The 19430-nt window shown below is 42.1% G+C and overlaps 1 protein-coding gene across 1 annotated transcript in view; it reads right to left on the bottom strand.

The window, feature by feature from the left end:
* Window positions 1-411: 411 nt before the first annotated feature.
* Window positions 412-19430, bottom strand: part of LOC135522637 (outer dynein arm-docking complex subunit 2-like) — a 76790-nt gene continuing 57771 nt past the window's right edge. The window contains exons 17-19 of the mRNA XM_064949086.1: window positions 18912-19100; window positions 18427-18648; window positions 412-1397 (exon numbers count right to left, since the gene is read on the bottom strand). Of these exons, the coding sequence (XP_064805158.1) occupies window positions 1284-1397; window positions 18427-18648; window positions 18912-19100 (525 nt within the window). The 3' untranslated portion in view covers window positions 412-1283. The remainder of the gene's footprint in view (window positions 1398-18426; window positions 18649-18911; window positions 19101-19430) is intronic.

Here is a 19430-nt window from a genome sequence, read left to right as displayed (position 1 = left end):
AGCAAGTAATTTAGTCACCTCAACTTGTTCAACAGCCACACCATTCATTATCAGATTCAGCTGAGGTCTAGAACAACTTGAGATGGTTTGGGATGAGTTGGATCGCAAAATGAAGGAAAAGCAGACAAGTGCTCAGCAAAATGTAGGAACTTCTTCAAGACTGCTGGAAAAGCATTCCAGGTGACTGACTACCTCATGAAGCTGGTTGAGAGAATGCCAAGAGTGTGCAAAGCTGTCATCGAGGCAAAGGGTGGCTAGTGGCTACATAGAAAAATATAAAGTATAATTTAATTTGTTTAACACTTTTTTGGTTACTACATGATTCCATATGTGTTATTTCATAGTTTTGACGTCTTCACAATTATTCAACAATTTAGAAAACAGTAAAAAATAAAGAAAACCTTTGAATGAGTAGGTGTGTCCAAACTTTTGACTGGTACTGTATATACATACATTTTCCCAATTACTTATGACTATGCCTACCCATAATGCAACAGGAAAATACATTAAGTAATTGTGATTAATAGGAAACTGCGTGTACCAATTACACGTTTAGATTCATATTTTTAGTGCAGGAGGGACCTTCTATTGCATTATGCAATGTTATCGCTGTGTTTTGCCCGTTTATGTCAATGTTGATTGAATTTCTGAGTATCTTGAGTTGCATACAGACAGACCCACTGTTGAGCAAATAAGCTCAGCTCATATAATATACTGACACAACAATGCATTGTTTCCAATATCTCTCAAGGGCTCATTGGAGGTTGAGTCTGTACTTCGCAGACATATTTACAGTTTTAAGGTGCTTGTGTTGAAGTGAGTAACACAGCCAGATGTGGTCTTGTTTAGATATCAGTGTCTCGTGTGGATTGCGTAAGGAATGTGACTGCACAGTACATGCTCTAAACTGCTTCACTCTCAGGAACAGTGGTGGGGTATCTGGCATGGGCACAAAACAGGAGAAAGAAAGCATTTATTGCTATTATCAAATTGAGAGGAGACATAGTTTTCCTATACAGTATGTTTGTATGAAATCCAAATGAAATAATCATCCAAATTTATGGGTAGGATAGAATAAATGCTTCCTGCTATTACAGATGGAGGCAGAAGGAATCACTCTTATATTCTGTGGGATGGGTGGGAAGGATAGAGGGATAGTGAGATGAGTCTCTGTGGATGGAAGGCTACTGGAGTAGATCTGGAACCATGACATCCAATCGTAACCCAGAAAGTGATGATGAGGTCATAGTAGCATCTGGGGGGGGAGGGTTCATGGTGGTTGTTTAACCATACCGTGCCTTTTCATTGGCCAGGGCCAGGCGGCGGATGTTAGCCACACAGCCAGCGGCAGCTTCCTGAAGGACCTCGTCAGTGGAGCCCATCATACCCAACAGGAGCTACAGTACAGGGAGAGAGGAGAGGACAGGTTAAGGATGCTACTGTAACAATCAGAAGCAGGGGAGATAGGGGAGACAAAGTCGCTAATGCAGGAGATAAAATCGCTAATGTAACAATCTGTTCATTCGCATTCAATATCATGATGAAGCTGTCGGTAAATCAATGGGGATATGGCATTTACATTAAATGTATTAATTTAGTGGATGCTGTAAGTATCAAGTAGTTTGTTCATGGTCAGCACTACAACTCACGATTGCTGAGAAATGCAAAGTCTGTATACAGTAGCTGTGAGTAGTCTTTCAGGCTGCAGTGGCGTGTCTTTCTCGGTGTGTCCTGTTTTAACCTCCTAACCAGGCCATGAGCATGGGGCATGGGTTACAGCTGCAAGCAGCACATGCCTGCCCGTCTCTGCAAAGTTTGTTTAGATGAAAGCGTTTGTCTAGCAGGCAGCAGTGCGGCTACGCATTAAAAACCTGAGCACGAAGCAACCACACTACTTGACATCCTTCCACTGCTCCAAAGGTCAGATTATATCCGACTATTACTGCCACTTGTATAATGGATCTGCTGTTTGATCTGTTTGTAGAACATTGGGTTTTTCTCTCCCCAGAAATTCTGCTTTTTTTGGGCCCCACATTTAGGGTTTTACATCAAAATAATACATTAAAACGTTTTTATTGTGTTCAAAAGAGTTACTTATTATACTGTCACAACATGTAAACCTTTGGAGATGGAAAGTCTGCCAATAAAACCCACTGTGGCTATGGTATAGCATGGGTTTTAGTATGCTATCTTTGCCTATTTTCGTGAGCAAAAAGTGACTACATCAAGCTTGTGGGCAGCTGCAGTCCCAAATCAAAATAAAAGTAAATACAGGCACAAACACTCCGGCGCAATGGACATTTTAAATTTGTTCAATGTGTGCTCCTTCATGAAATCACAATGTTGTACCATTGAGCTCTCTTAAGCCACACTCAACTTAGTTTGGAGGCTTTCTGGTTTGCATCAATAATGAACGAAACAGGCTAATTTAGATCTCAAAGCTAAACACTCGAAAGCTCACGAGTCCCAAACAAAATGATTATTTGACAGTGCATTAATCATACAGTATATTCTAGATACTTTTCAGGCTCTACATTGATTACTAACTCAAAAGTAAGCTTTAAAGCTGTAAAATGGCAAGTTTTGTTTTTGAAGTCTTGTATACCAAGAATATTGACGCAGGCTTGGCAGCGGTGTTTGAACAGCCAACCAATTGTGTCCCAACTTGTCAGTGTTGAAATGACACATCCTGTCATCTGAGGATCCTTTAAGCACAGCAAACAATATTCTAGACAGTATCCTGTGTACAAAGGAAATGATCCTTAAGACCTTCTTAAACACCTAAATCCATGGAATAGATTCAGACATTACATGAAACAGTCCTATGAAGGAGAGAGCTTTAGTTCTTCAGTCTCTCTCGGGCTTTATAGGCTTCAATAGGCTATGAATATGACTATATTAAGAGAGGACGACGCAGCAAATAAAGCCATCGTCTCTCTGTCTTCTCTCTCTCTCTCCGTATAACGCAAATGTCTAGCAACCCAAAGGTTGCGTGTTCGAATCTCATCACCACAACTTTAGCTATGTAGCATGTTAGCTAACCCTTCCCCGAACCTTAACCCTAATCTTGACCATTTAACCTGACTCTAAACCATAACCCTTTACCTAGCTAACGTTGGCCAGCTTGCTAACGTTAGTGTTTGCCAGTTAGCTAACGTTAGCCATAAGAAATTGGAATTCGCAACATACAGTGCCTTGCGAAAGTATTCGGCCCCCTTGAACTTTGCGACCTTTTGCCACATTTCAGGCTTCAAACATAAAGATATAAAACTCTATTTATTTGTGAATAATCAACAAGTGGGACACAATCATGAAGTGGAACGACATTTATTGGATATTTCAACCTTTTTTAACAAATCAAAAACTGAAAAATTGGGCGTGCAAAATTATTCAGCCCCCTTAAGTTAATACTTTGTAGCGCCACCTTTTGCTGCGATTACAGCTGTAAGTCGCTTGGGGTATGTCTCTATCAGTTTTGCACATCGAGAGACTGAAATTTTTTCCCATTCCTCCTTGCAAAACAGCTCGAGCTCAGTGAGGTTGGATGGAGAGCATTTGTGAACAGCAGTTTTCAGTTCTTTCCACAGATTCTCGATTGGATTCTTGTCTGGACTTTGACTTGGCCATTCTAACACCTGGATATGTTTATTTTTGAACCATTCCATTGTAGATTTTGCTTTATGTTTTGGATCATTGTCTTGTTGGAAGACAAATCTCCGTCCCAGTCTCAGGTCTTTTGCAGACTCCATCAGGTTTTCTGTATTTGGCTCCATCCATCTTCCCATCAATTTTAACCATCTTCCCTGTCCCTGCTGAAGAAAAGCAGGCCCAAACCATGATGCTGCCACCACCATGTTTGACAGTGGGTATGGTGTGTTCAGGGTGATGAGCTGTGTTGCTTTTACGCCAAACATAACGTTTTGCATTGTTGCCAAAAAGTTCAATTTTGGTTTCATCTGACCAGAGCACCTTCTTCCACATGTTTGGTGTGTCTCCCAGGTGGCTTGTGGCAAACTTTAAACAACACTTTTTATGGATATCTTTAAGAAATGGCTTTCTTCTGGCCACTCTTCCATAAAGGCCAGATTTGTGCAATATACGACTGATTGTTGTCCTATGGACAGAGTCTCCCACCTCAGCTGTAGATCTCTGCAGTTCATCCAGAGTGATCATGGGCCTCTTGGCTGCATCTCTGATCAGTCTTCTCCTTGTATGAGCTGAAAGTTTAGAGGGACGGCCAGGTCTTGGTAGATTTGCAGTGGTCTGATACTCCTTCCATTTCAATATTATCGCTTGCACAGTGCTCCTTGGGATGTTTAAAGCTTGGGAAATCTTTTTGTATCCAAATCCGGCTTTAAACTTCTTCACAACAGTATCTCGGACCTGCCTGGTGTGTTCCTTGTTCTTCATGATGCTCTCTGCGCTTTTAACGGACCTCTGAGACTATCACAGTGCAGTTGCATTTATACGGAGACTTGATTACACACAGGTGGATTGTATTTATCATCATTAGTCATTTAGGTCAACATTGGATCATTCAGAGATCCTCACTGAACTTCTGGAAAGAGTTTGCTGCACTGAAAGTAAAGGGGCTGAATAATTTTGCACGCCCAATTTTTCAGTTTTTGATTTGTTAAAAAAGTTTGAAATATCCAATAAATGTCGTTCCACTTCATATGATTGTGTCCCACTTGTTGTTGATTCTTCACAAAAAAATACAGTTGTATATCTTTATGTTTGAAGCCTGAAATGTGGCAAAAGGTCGCAAAGTTCAAGGGGGCCGAATACTTTCTCAAGGCACTGTATCATACATTTCTCAAATTCAGATTATATTGTACAAATTGCAATTCGTAACATATCATACAAACTCTAATTTGTAACGTACACTACATGACCTAAAGTATGGGGACACCTGCTCATCAAACATCTCATTACAAAATCATGGGCATTCATTTGGAGTTGGTCCCCCCTTTACTGCTATAACAGGGTTGAGGTCTGGGCTCTGTGCAGACTTGGCAAACCATTTCTGTATGGACCTCGCATTATACACAGGGGCAATGTCATGCAGAAACAGGAAAGGGCCTTCCCCAAACTGCTGCAACAAGGTTAGAAGCCCAGAATCATCTGGAATGTTATTGTATGCTGAAGTTTTAAAACAGCTCCAGACCATTATTCCTCCACCAAACTTTACAGTTGGCACTATGCATTGGGGAAGGTCAGCGTTTTTCTGGCATCTGCCAAACCAGATGGTGAAGCGTGATTCATCACTTCAGAGAACGTGTTTCCACTGCTCCAGAGTCCAATGGCGGTGAGCTTTACGCCACTCGAGCCAACGTTTGGCATTGTGCATGGGGATCTTAGGCTTGTGTGCGGCTGCTCAGCCATGAAAACCCATTTCATGAAGCTCCCGACGAACAGTTCTTGTGCTGACTTGGAAAGATGGCATCCTATGGCGGTGCCACATTGAAAGTTACTGAGGTCTTCAGTAAGGCCAATTTAATGCCAATGTTTGTCTATGGAGATTGCATGGCTGTGTGCTCAATTTTATACACCTGTCAGCAACAGGCGTGGCTGAAATACCTTAATCCACTCATTTGAAGGGATGTCCACATACTTTTGTATATATAGTGTATCATACGAAATGGATGGACATCCACAAATTAAAACATACCGTTGAAGTCGGAAGTTTACATACACCTCAGCCAAATACATTTAAACTCAGTTTTTCACAATTCCTGACATATTATCCTAGTGAAAATTCCCTGTCTTAGGTCAGTTAGGATCACCACTTTATTTTAAGAATGGGAAATGTCAGAATAATAGTAGAGAGAATCATTTATTTCAGCTTTTATTTATTTCATCACATTCCCAGTGGGTTAGAAGTTTACATGCACTCAATTAGTATTTGGTAGCATTGCCTTTAAATTGTTTATCTTGGGTCAAACATTTCGAGTAGCCTTCCACAAGCTTCCCACAATAAGTTGGGTGAATTTTGGCCCATTCCTCCTGACAGAGCTGGTGTAACTGAGTCAGGTTTGTAGGCCTCCTTGCTCGTACACGCATTTTCAGTTCTGCCCACAAATTCTCTATAGGATTGAGGTCAGGGCTTTGTGATGGCTTCTCCAACATCTTGACCTAATTGTCCTTAAGCCATTTTGCCACAACTTTGGAAGTATGCTTGGGGTCATTGTCCATTTGGAAGACCAGAGGACATTTCTCCAAAAAGTACGATCTTTGTCCCCATATGCAGTTGCAAACTGTAGTCTGGCTTTTTTATGGCGATTTTGGAGCAGTGGCCTCTTCCTTGCTGAGCGGCCATTCAGGTTATGTCGATATAGGACTCGTTTTACTGTGGATATAGAACATTTTGTACATATTTTCTCCAGCATCTTCACAAGGTCCCACACGGTTGTTCTGAGATTGATTTGCACTTTTCACACCAAAATAGGCTCATCTCTAGGAGACAGAATGCGTCTCCTTCCTGAGCGGTATGACGGCTGCGTGGTCCCATGGTGTTTATACTTGCGTACTATTGTTTGTACAGATGAACATGGTACCTTCAGGCATTTGGAAATTGCTCCCAAGGATGATCCAGACTTGTGGAAGTCTACAATTTTTTTTTTCTGAAGTCTTGGCTGATTTATTTAGATTTTCCCATGATGTCAAGCAAAGAGGCACTGAGTTGGAAGGTGGGCCACAGGTACACCTCCAATTGACTCAAATGATGTCAATTAGCCTATCAAAAGCTTCTAAAGCTTCTTCATTTTCTGATATTAAAGGCACAGTCAACTTAGTGTATGTAAACTTCTGACCTACTGGAATTGTGATACAGTGAATTATAAGTGAAATAATCTCTGTAAACAATTGTTGGAAAAATGACTTGTGTCATGCACAAAGTAGATGTCCTAACCGACTTGCCAAAACGATAGTTTGTTAACAAGAAATTTGTGGAGTGGTTGAAAAACAAGTTTTAATGACTCCAACCTAAGTGTATGTAAACTTCCGACTTCAACTGTACCATACGAAACGTAACATATCATATTAAATCAAGTGTTTCAGATTTACGTACAGAATAATATGAAATGCTCTGAGACCAGGTTGGATTCTTCTGTCTTTCACATGCAGGCCATTCTCCATGGAGATCCTTAATGGGTTTTGTACTGTATCATTAATATAATAGTGTGTGTGTCTGTGTGTGTGTGTGTGCGGCGCGCGCGCCTGTAAAGTACGTCATGCTGCTTGCTTAGCGAGTACCAATTCCTCCTGATTCGTCTCAGACCCAGAACCTCTGGCTTACTAGCACACATGACTGCCCTCCTGAAACATCTTACCAATCGGCACCAAAAGCTAGCTATTCGCTGGTGCAAGTGTGGACACATCAGTATGAGGACTACGCTTCACGAATCCCCATGTGCTGCATGTGCACGTGTGTGTGTGTTTGTACGTGTGTGTTTTAACGTGAACATCTGCCTCTAAAGTAATCTAATAGATCCTCACATCATGCTTCACTGACTATTATCTCCATCTATTTCAACCAGCCTGCCCTTGGCCCTGACGGTGAGTTTACCACTGGTCGGGACATTACAGGTCTCTGTTCTGTTCCCATGCTATCATTGTGTTCATAATGTATGTCAGTGTGAGGTTGAGGTTGAACTCTGACTCTTTCTGTGTTACATGCAAACTAAAAAGGCTGCGTCGCACATTTGTGTGGTTAGCTAGCGGCCTAGCGCAGTGCCAGAGAGCGGAGAGAAAGACATTCCCAGAATGTTCTGCTCAAAGATAAATAGTGAAAGGAAAACAGATGAAAGACGAGGCTTCTATCTCCTCTCCATGTATGAGCAGTGAGCACACAAACTGACACACTCCGGGAGAACATTGACAACCCTCAAAAAGCTGAGAAAATAATACCACCAGTCCATTCCCTGCATTGGAAAAAAAAATTTAAATGAATGTTGGCCTATGAATACGGGTCTCTTTCAATGCATCAGTGTATCAGTTAGTATTTCTGTGGTAGTAACATCAGTTTATATGGTTTTTATACGGGTTTTTAAATAGCATCCAAAACACCTCTGAAACGCAAATGTTATATACACAAGGTCCAGAAAACATGCAGCTAGGCTCAGACACAAGTCTCTTTTGTGAAAAGAGAGGATGCCTGCAAAGTGCCAGAAGCAGCGTTTTGCCAACATCATAGCATGTTATTCAGACGAGGCCAAATAAGGTCTCCCCAAGCGCACAGTTATGGGCTAAGATAAGCGTGTCTCTTTGCATTTTTTCTCTCTTCCTCCTCCCCAGCTGGGATCTCAAAGACTATAATACACCACTTGTTAGAATATTCCCAAACCATGGTAACATGAACACTTGCTCTCGCTCGTTTGAGAACCGAATCAGGAGAGTGAGGTTTTTCGAACTTCAGAGGGACTCTTGTGAGTCCTGCCCTCCTAAAAGAGAAGCTGCAGGAGCAGAGCACGCTGCCGCCCCTGGCTGCTTTCTGGCTCTCAGGCTGAGCTGGGGAGGGGGAGGCCTGCCCTGCTGCACAGTGTTGCATTAGCATGTGCAATGCACGAACACACACATCCCCTCCCATCACACATGGAGGTGTCCCAGTGTTAAGTGCTCCGGTGTTGGGCTGCTGCTTCCTGAGGAGTTAGGATCTCTAAATCCCCCTTGCAAAGCTCCTGGGTCTGACAACCAACCAGGCATTACAGACTCAGACCCCTGGCCCAGCGTTCCCTTGGATACGTCCCAAATGGCACCCTATTACATTTTGACCAGAGGCAAAAGTCCACTATATAGGGAATGGGGTGCCATTTGGGACCGAACATCCTGGTTCAGCCTCCTGCTCTTTCCATGCTATGGGCAAACAACACAAACAGGCTACATTTAGCTGAGCTGAGCTCTGGGTTGAGGGGAAGGGAAGTTACTAAGGGAAGTCAAGGTAAACAACGTTCCCTATGGCCTCCAATGAGCCAGGACCATTTAGCTGTGTTCCCCTCATCTCTTTCTCAGAAGAGAAAAACCCAGCTTCATATCAATGATTTTGGGGGGTTTGACTCAAGGAAAGTTTACAGTACTCTAAGACTACTCTAAGTTTACTGTACTCTCTCTAAATCTATGGTTTCCCACACACACACACACACACACACACACACACACACACACACACACACACACACACACACACACACACACACACACACACACACACACACACACACACACACACACACACACACACACACACACACACACACGAGGAAGTCCAACCTGAGAGAGCTGATGGAACTGGACATTCCTCCTCCTTCCAGACCAGACTTTAGAGAAAGGCTTGAGTCATATCGTCAGGCAGGCCTAACACATGACACACTAGGTATTTCATACATACAGTAGCTAGCTGCAGAGAGCAGCACCAGTGGTGTATGCTAGCGGTATCATCTGCACACCACATCCAGTCCACAACCTGACATTCTGTTACAGACAGAGCATGACTAAGAGGAAACTTCAGAAATCTTTCTTCTGAGATGGTGCAGTGTTTGAAATTCTGACTGCTGCTCTCACTCTCTCTTTCACTCTCACTCCTTCCCTCCCTCTATTTATTATAGAGCACAGAAAATGAAGACAAACACAGACAGTGCGAAGCGAAAGAGTAGACTAAGTATACATGGCAGCAACAGTGCAAAAGTTTTACTAATTTTGAGATTTAAAGCCTAAAATACATACGAGCTAGGAGCTGGCAACGGCCATTCTCTGGAATACCTACCACGCGCATTTTGTAATTTACATCATTTTACTTCACAAAGCTTGTCTTATGAAAGAGCCCCTTTAATACAGAAAGCTAGCTGAAGCTGTCCACAAGGATTTACGGTTTCAGCAAACAATCCGCAGCCCTCTGGAATCGATGTAAAGCAAAGAGGAGGGCGTTTTGATTTTGTAAAAGGGACAAAATAAAGCACCATCCTTATAAAAGTGTGAGATACCAAGTGTAGATGTCAACTCAAACAGGAAGGACAATTCATCTTGGCGCTTTTTCTGCTTAGCTTTGGTAGACACTTCCTCTGGGAAAGCTAGCAGCCCCTGAAAACTCCTCCAAGGCTTGTTCACAGAGCTCCCCAACAGAACCAGGGAACGGAGGACAAAGCACACATTAACACTATGACAAAACACACACTCACACTATGACAAAACACACACTAACACTATGACAAAACACACAATAATATGATAAAACACAATAAATAACACAATGACAAAACACACAATAAAACGGCGACAAAACACACAATGACCACACACACGACAACACAATGACAAAACACACGACAACACAATGACCAAACACACGATAACACAATGACCAAACACACGACAACACGATGACAAAACACACGACAACACAATGACAAAACACACAATAACACCATGACATAAAGCACAATAACACAATGACATAAAGCACAATAACACAATGACATAAATCACAATAACACAATGACATAAAGCACAAGACTGAGTCATTCTGAAAAACGGGACAGACACGAAACCTCTAAGTGAAACATTTTGAATGTCTAATGAAATCGCCAAGGCAAACACACTGTAAAAAAATGTTGTGGTTTTTATTCTGCTCATATAAAGATGTTTTCATATTTTTCATGCAATATTACAAGGTTTTAATACAGTTTATGAAATTTGAAGAGATGCAATGAAATGGCGTTTGGATATTTTTAAGACCGAGGGACATAAAAAAAAACTCAAGACGGGTCACTAATGTGTTTCCCAGTGTAGAATACTTTCTTTTCAATGCTTAATTTCCTCTGCTAAGCTTAGGGGACTAAGTAATACACCATTAAGAATGCTGGGGAGGAAGGTTACATACAGTACTGAACAGAATGTTAGGAGAGAGGGGCAATGAGAGAAAATCCTACAAAATCATTATACAACTTGCGGGTGTACATGTTTTGAGAGCTTTTCAATGGCAGAGAAAGGCACTTTGAAATACGGTTGCAATAACACAAGAGGCAGTCTTTAATTTTACACTGGGCTGTAAATTACACCGACAGAGAGCCAAGCATCGCTCCTTGATAAACCCTTCTCAAACCCATTAAACAAAACAAAGAAAGTCAGGAAATATTGTTCGAACACATTCTCTGTCAAAGCAATCCATAGATCAGAAGCAGGATGTACATAACACAGCTAGGCCTCAATGCCTCTCTCAGTGTTTAACTACCGACAGGCTCTTGCGACGTAATGTTTCGCAATGTTGTCTAGGGATCAGGCAGGTATATATCAGCAGACTGTTAGTATGAACCCAGTCAGACTGAAACAATGCAGCCGCCTGTGTGTTTCCTTTTCACCGCTCAGATTAAGAACAAATTAAACACGCAATAGTGGTGTAACGTAACCTGCCTTTTTCCCCCCTCGTAATTAAGCACTTTATAATCCCAAAATACATTTTGGAGTTGTGTTGAAACAACTTACTCTGCACTGGTACATTAATAAGAGCAAACAGAAAGAGACTGATTAAAAGAGTGGTATGCAGGGCATGCAGACACACAAGCGCACGCACGAACATACGTACACACTCACAAGCAAACATGCGTACGTACGTACACACACACACACAGACACACACACACAGCTGTCCAGGTTTTTGTGTTGGCTTGAAGTACAAAAAACATTCTTCTTAATGACTTTTGCAAAATTGGACATTACTCTTTCGGAACACCCAATGTTCAGTCCAGCTACCAATTATGGGTAGTGTTGAACCACATATACTGCAACAGTAGATCAAGCTAAAGTACACCATTAAATGAACATGGGAAAAAATATTTGGCTGCAATGGCAGAACCCCTTCATAATTTACATTGCAGTTGTTGTCGGAAAAAAAAGTAGGTTAACCCTATGTGGTCACAAAATATTTCTCACGTGACAATCTCCTTCTGAAAGTAATGTGATAAACAAATTTAAAAAACATTTCCCCAAACATTGCATTACGCCGTTCTCTACAACATGCCATTAAATACAGTTTCAATCTAAACATAAAATCTTTACTTCAAAGTCACGTATAAATATAAACGCGACTAATTTGGGAAAAGTATCGGAAAATGAAAATAATAAAAGACTATTATTCTATATGAAACACTCACTGTTCTCCATTCTCAGTCACTTATGGATTAGAACCAAGGGACTGCAACGGCGTAGCTTAGACTGCTTCTAACTTGGTAGATGTTCTTCTCAGTGAAGCAGTGCTTTCATTTGAAAGTATATCCACCATAACATAGTGTTGTTCTCCTTGGCCCTGTTCCCTGGCCTAAAACATGTCACTGACACATTCTGCTCTCATGTCCAGGGACAACTGTTAGCAACAGTTACCCAAGATACACCCTTTTGACTTGCTCTGTAATGGCATCTAGGGTTTACAAGGGAAGTGGCACTTCGCACACACTGAGTTGTTTGCTTTTCTGAACTCCCATGACAGTTAGCATGTGGAGTCATGTTTCGGACGAGAATAAAACTACCTTTGTTTCTGCTCCTTTGGTCAAAGGCTCTGAAAATAGTTACAGGTTTTCAAAGTTTATTATCAGTGTTTTCACACATCGCTTAAACATAGTAGAGTGATGGGGCTCCAAGCCCCATTCATTAGACGTGTTGTGTTAAATTACCAACTAAAACTGCAAAAAAATAACTTTATGTGCACTAACAGAATGCTGAAAATAAAAATAAATTATATAAATATAAATTAAAAGAAATTGTATGAAGGTGTGAGGAGAACGTTTGAGGAATTTCCACATGAAATAGCACATATTGAGCTTAAATTTCACATGGAAACCATATTTTCACATGTATTAGAGTTCACATGTTAATACCACCTTTCACAAGTGAGAAGAAAAACACATTTTCACCTCCCATGTGAATTGCAGATGCACATTTGGAATTTGCAGTTTCACGTTAAAAACATTCCCATGTGAAGTTCGGATATGCAGTTTCATGTGGAAAAACCATGATTTTTTTCAATCACATTGTCTGAAAGCGTTCAAAATACATTGAAAACATCGTAAATACATAATCTATACAGCTAAAAACAACAACACGATGTCCAAACAAGTTGACTTTGAGGTTAAATAAAGTGTTTATCAATATTCCTGATTTTGCTAACCGATGCTTTGGACAAAATCAAAACGGCAATATTCTTGTAATGCTTTCTAAATAAAACTCTTATATTACAGCTCAATTTGAGCAAATTATGAATATGCGATAATCGTGATTAATCACACCAATGTTACATCCGTCGTTAAATGAAGACCAAGGTGCAGCGTGGTAGGTGTACATTTTCTTTCATTTTAAATGCTCTACCAAAAACAATAAACAAGTCAATGAACGTAAAGCTAGGAGTGCAACACACGCAACACAAAAAGACAAGATCCCACAACAGAAGGTGGGAAAAAGGGCTGCCTAAGTATGATCCCCAATCAGAGACAACGATAGACAGCTGCCTCTGATTGGGGACCATACTCGGGCCAACAAAGAAATGTAAACATAGATTTCCCACCCTAGTCACATCCTGACCTACCAAATAGAGAATGTAAAGGATCTCTAAGGTCAGGGCGTGACAAGCAAATCCTGAGAAACTCAATAAATGTTCTGAATCAAATCAATAACATTTTGTTTGTCACGTGTCGTAAACAACAGGTGTAGACTATAACAGATTATGATTATGACCATGATTATGACCATGATTATGGTCCCTTCCTAACAATGCAGAGAGCGATAAATAATAGAGATGTAATAATGTAATAAAAGTAATACAAAAATAAGAAAACTTAGCTATATACATGGGGTACCAGTACTGAGTCGATGTGCAGGGGTATGGGGTAAGTGAGGTAGATACTGTATGTACATATACGTAGGAATAAAGTGACTAGGAAACAGAATCAGATAATAAACAGTAGCAGCTGAATATGTGATGAGTCAAATGCATATATTTAAATAGTTAACCAAATAGCTAGCTGGACTAACTATTTAGCAGTCTTATGGCTTGGGGGTAGAAACGGTTCAGGGTCTTGTTGGTTACAGACTTGGTGAATCGGTACCGCTTTCCGTGCGGTAGCAGAGAGAACTGTCTACGACTGGAGTCGTTGACAATTTTTAGGGCCTTCCTCTGACACCGCCTGGTATAGAGATCCTGGATGGTAGGGAGCGATGGTCCCAGTGATGTACAGGGCCGTACGCACTACACTCTGTAGTGCCTTGCGGTCGGATGCCAAGCAGTTGCAATACCAAGCGGTGATGGACCCAGTCAAGATGCTCTCAATGATGCACCTGTATAACTTTTGAGGATCTGAGGGCCCATGCCATTTTTTCAGCCTCCTGAGGGGGAAGAGGCATTGTTGTGCCCTCTTCACAACTGTGTTAGTGATGTGGACACCGAGGAACTTGAAGCTCTCGACCAGCTCCGCTACAGCCATGTCGATGTGAATGGGCCAGCAGCGTACCACCCTGCATACCACTGCTGGCTTGCTTCTGAAGCTTAGCAGGGTTGGTCCTGGTCAGTTCCTGGATGGGAGACCAGATGCTGCTGGAAGTGGTGTTGGAGGGCCAGTAGGAGGGACTCTTTCCTCTGGTCTAAAAAAATGTCCCAATGCCCCAGGGCAGTGATTGGGGACACTGCCCTGTGTAGGGTGCCGTCTTTTGGATGGGACGTTAAACGGTTGTCCTGACTCTCTGAGGTCATTAAAGATCCCATGGCACTTATCGTAAGAGTAGGGGTGTTAACCCCGGTGTCCTGGCTAAATTCCCAATCTGGCCCTCAAACCATCACGGTTAGCTAATAATCCCCAGTTTACAATTGGCTCATTCATCCCCCTCCTCTCCCCTGTAACTATTCCCCAGGTTGTTGCTGCAAATGAGAACGTGTTCTCAGTCAACTTACCTAGTAAAATAACGGATTTAAAATACAAATAAAATGGGGGCGTGCTCGGCCCACCATTTCCTACAGTCCACGATTTGCTCCTTTGTCAGGCTGAGGTTGTTGTCCTGGCACCACACTGCCAGGACTCTGACTTCCTCCCTATAGGCTGTCTCATCGTCATCGTCAGAAAACGTAATGATGGTGTTGAAGTCGCAGTTGTGGGTGAACATGGAGTACAGGAGGGGACTAAGCACACACCTCTGAGGGGCCCCCGTGTTGAGGGTCAATGTGGCAGTGTTGTACCCTCCCCACATGGGGGCGGCCCGTCAGGAAGTCCAGAATCCAGTTGCAGAGGCAGGTGTTCAGTCCCAACTTAAGTATGAGCTTGGAGGGGACTATGGTGTTTTATGATGAGCTGTAGTTAATGCACAGAAAATCTCACATACAGTAGGTGTTCCTCTCGTCTAGATGTGAGAGGGCAGTGTGAATGCAATAGAGATTGCGTTAACTGTGGATCTGTTTGGGTGGTATGCAAATTGGAGTGGGTCCAGGGTGTTTGGGATGATGGTGTTGATGGTGTTGATGTGAGCCGTGACCATCCTTTCAAAGCATTTCATGCCTACAGATGTGAGTGCTACGGGGCAATAGTCATTTAGACAGGTTACCTTGGAATACTTGGGCACAGGAACTATGGTGGACTGCTTTAAACATGTAGGTATTACATGTGAAAGTGTAGTAGACTGCGACTTTAAAATGAGTGTTAGTCGAATGATCATGACGTTGGTTTCTCTCGTGGGAGACCCAGGTTCTAATCCCGCCAGTTGCAAAAGCACACGTGAAACGTGAAATGTTGGGAAACCACATTGGAGCTCTGCTACCCAACACGAGCCTGACGGCCCTGATATTATACATCCGGGTAGGGCCTGTTTTTTCATCAATAATTAGGGTACTTGTAGGGCTCAGTTATCACTACATTGATCACTAACACTTTGAAGCTGAGCCATTTGTGTGTGCTCAGCTGCGCAGTACAATTATATCTGAATAAGATCATAACATGGAGTCAGAAGTGCTTCCAACCTCATGAAATATGAGACAGGAGAGATTATTTCACAGAAAATAATAATGTTCCTTGAGTTATATTGAGTTTAGAGTGACGAAAAATAGCTAACAGCTAACTGCTCTCTCATGTCTCTTCATTGAGCAGAGCAGCCCGAGCGTAGCCGTTGCTATGGATACTCAATGACTAAGAGCGCCATGACCAGAGCGCATGCAGAACGAGCTGTGTGCACGGAGCAAGTGACAGCCAGAGAGGAGCAGCTAATGGATTTACTACAGGCACCCAGTGTCTGGTCAGGAGGGTGAAGTCATAAGCTCTTCTGGTCGGCTACTGCGTAGCAACCTAGCTGTATCAAAAGTCCTAGAAAGCCTATGTAAATTACGGTCGCCAGATGGGACAAACCAAAAAAATTTAGATGGCCGTTTATGATGATCAAATTCAATCCCCACGGTGAATTATTTTAAAGTTTGCTATAAATCGAGATATTTAATTAAATAGTGATTCTATTTCATTAGAATCACTAATTCTGACTACTACATTTGTGACCCGCTTCAATGAACTAGGCGTATGTCGCAAGTCATGACTTCACAGGAGAGCCATTTTAACGTTTCTTTTGTTTTTTTTAATCAAAATGTGTTTTTTGGCAGAAATGCCTTCTGGAACTTGTGAAATTTCATGTGCCTTAATAATAAACTTGTATGCCATCTGTAAATACGAATACAATTGTTAAATTACGAGCCTTTTTGGTTAAGCCACAGAAAAAGTCAGCAACCTTCCCACTAGACATGATTGGCTGAGATAATGAGTGGGCTGGACATGCCGAGTTCAGAGTTTGAATTGGTCTGCCATATAGAAGGCTTCTGTCTATTTGAGCTGGGTAGTCTGTGTTGGTAATTCTGCCGAACGCGGCTTTGAAAAAAAAGTATTGTGTAGTGGAGCTGCATAAGTGTTGCTCTCCACTTTCTGGAGGATCAAGTTTTGAAATCAGTGGAATTAGAGTATGATAGCTAAAGAGATGGAGAAAACACCCGTCTCCAGTTTACATCTTCAAGCTATTAGAAACCATGGCATGACATCCGTGACAGGGAGAGGCGTCCATCATGCATGATGATGTATACAGGTAAGACAGTCTAGCATTAGCTAGCTACATTTTCAGATATTACACATTTCTAATTTTGCCAGAAAGTGGTTTCATTTCAAGCTAGTTAGCTAGCTAACGTTAGCTGGCTGGCTCCCTAGCTGACGTTATTACTCTATCCCAGAGCTGTTTGCTTTTCTAGTTAGAGCCTAATATTAGCTAGCTAACATTGAACCTGGTTGGTTAGCTCCCCAGCATTTTCATGCAGGGTACTAACGACATGATTTGGCACTATGTTCATTGTTGTTTAACTAGCTAACGTTAGCTGGCTGGCTCGTTAGCTAATGTTACGTGACGTGTGTGATCTTACATGTTGTTTACCTAGCTAGGTTCATTGTTTACCTAGCTAGCTACATGTCTTAAGCTAAAGTGTACCGCACGCATTGAATATGGCTGGTGTCAGGAAACGTCTGCAAAAAAAGTGGAATGAAATTGTTGCCAGCAGAACTGGTTAGGTTGTTTTCATGTTATCCATAGGTAAACAAATAACCAGCCAGAGCGTCAAGTGTGCACTCAGAACGCTCCGAAAGCGAAACGAGATGGGTGGGGCTAAAGCATAAGAGGGTGTGTACGGTGCTGAATGGATGTAGACAAAGAAGAGCTCTTCACTAGATACATTCAAAGGCCAGTTTCTCAAAAGCAGAATTACTTTCCCATTGTTCCTCAAAAATGCAGTGTATGATATACAATTTTGTAGCTCTGAGTCTCTACTTTCATCCAATGTAAAAAACCCTATTTCAAATTTTGCCTCATAAGACCGAATCCAGGTGGTGAGTTAATCAATCACAGGACTGCAGGCTACTAGGAGACTCCATGGTTAACTCTCTCAGGGAGGATGATACCGACTACATCGACCATGATCTTTTGCTAGTTACAGCCACTTTCACCATGATCCTTAGTTATTTTTTGGTACCATTCAGCAATATGGCGCAGTTCAAATCTCAAATTCAAATCTCTCAACCACATGTCTGAGTCATGTGAAAAATGTACATGTGAAAAATCCATCACAGGTGTCTATAAACCACGTCTGACTCACGTAACCGTTTTTCCCACATGACATTTTTCATGTGATTTGTTGGCATGTGAAAAATTGATGTGAAACGTCACATCTTTTTTTTTTACGGACATGTTTCACACAAGTTGACACAAGTTTTATCAAGTGTTCTTTTCATAAGATTATTTTGAGTGTTTTTTTTTTTAAGTGAATGATCATGAGCAAAGATATTAATGAACATACCTTGAACATACCTTGACCACTAGGTATGGAAAGGACAAGTGGTTGTGAGCTAAAAAGTGATTGAAAACATCAGGGGCCAAAGAACATACCTTGACCACTCCGTTGTCGTGCATGGTGATGCAGTTGTTGGGGTCCTTGGAGAGCTGGAAAAGGGCCTGAGCTGTGGCCTGGTGGACTGAGGTGTCCTTGGACTTCAGGTAACGGACGAGGGGGGCCACGGCCCCCGCCTCCCCAAACAACACCCTGTTACTGCCCCACATGCAGCAACGGGCAATGGCCTCAGCCAGGTGACGACGCAGCTTATCATCAGTCTGTAAAACAGAGAAAATAGGACAACAGACATCTATGGCTACATCTCAAATGGCATCCTATTTCCTATATAGTGCACTACTTTTGACCAGGTCCTAGGCTATGCATACTTCTCAATAGAGTTTGTTTCAAACACTACAGTGAACTTTTAAATTACAACTGAGATGATGGTATCATAGACAGTCCATTTACAACAGGACTGAAGATTCCCAGTAAACACACAGGCTAATTGAGTAGGATTAGAAGTATTTTGAGGTGTACTTACTGTGTTTGTCAGCTTGGCCAGCATCGGTACAACCCCGTGGTCAGTGATGACTGCCAGATTCTCTTCGTCTTTGGCTATTTTGGCTATGGCGGCACACACGCTCGCCAGTACCTCTTTGTTTGTTGATTTCAGCAAATTAACAATCAGTTCCAATCCACCGACAAATGAGCGCACCATTTCCCCTGAATCCTAAAAGTAAAAAGCCTCTTATTAGCTTGGTGTTCTCAATCTGTGAAATGAAGTGGCGCAGGGAGAAAGTGTAATGGGTAGGGAGGGAAGCAAGGGGCATTTGAGCAGAGCAGAGAAAACCAAAGAAACACACAAGCTAAGGAAAAAGAAAAAGCCTTTTCATCAGCCTTAGCAACAATCAAAACCCCATCAGTGCCAGTCAGCCCAATCGGAGGTAAGGTGAGTAGCCATGGCTCTCTCCTGCTTTCCACTCTACTGATAGGGCCATTGTAAATACGGATGGGCTGTGTGGTGTGCCAGTAGCTATTCCTCATCAAGCATGTCATAGGG

The sequence above is a fragment of the Oncorhynchus masou genome, chromosome 30, assembly GCF_036934945.1.
Source record: "Oncorhynchus masou masou isolate Uvic2021 chromosome 30, UVic_Omas_1.1, whole genome shotgun sequence".
Taxonomy (NCBI): domain Eukaryota; kingdom Metazoa; phylum Chordata; class Actinopteri; order Salmoniformes; family Salmonidae; genus Oncorhynchus; species Oncorhynchus masou.
This window is presented reverse-complemented; position numbering and strand designations above follow the sequence as displayed.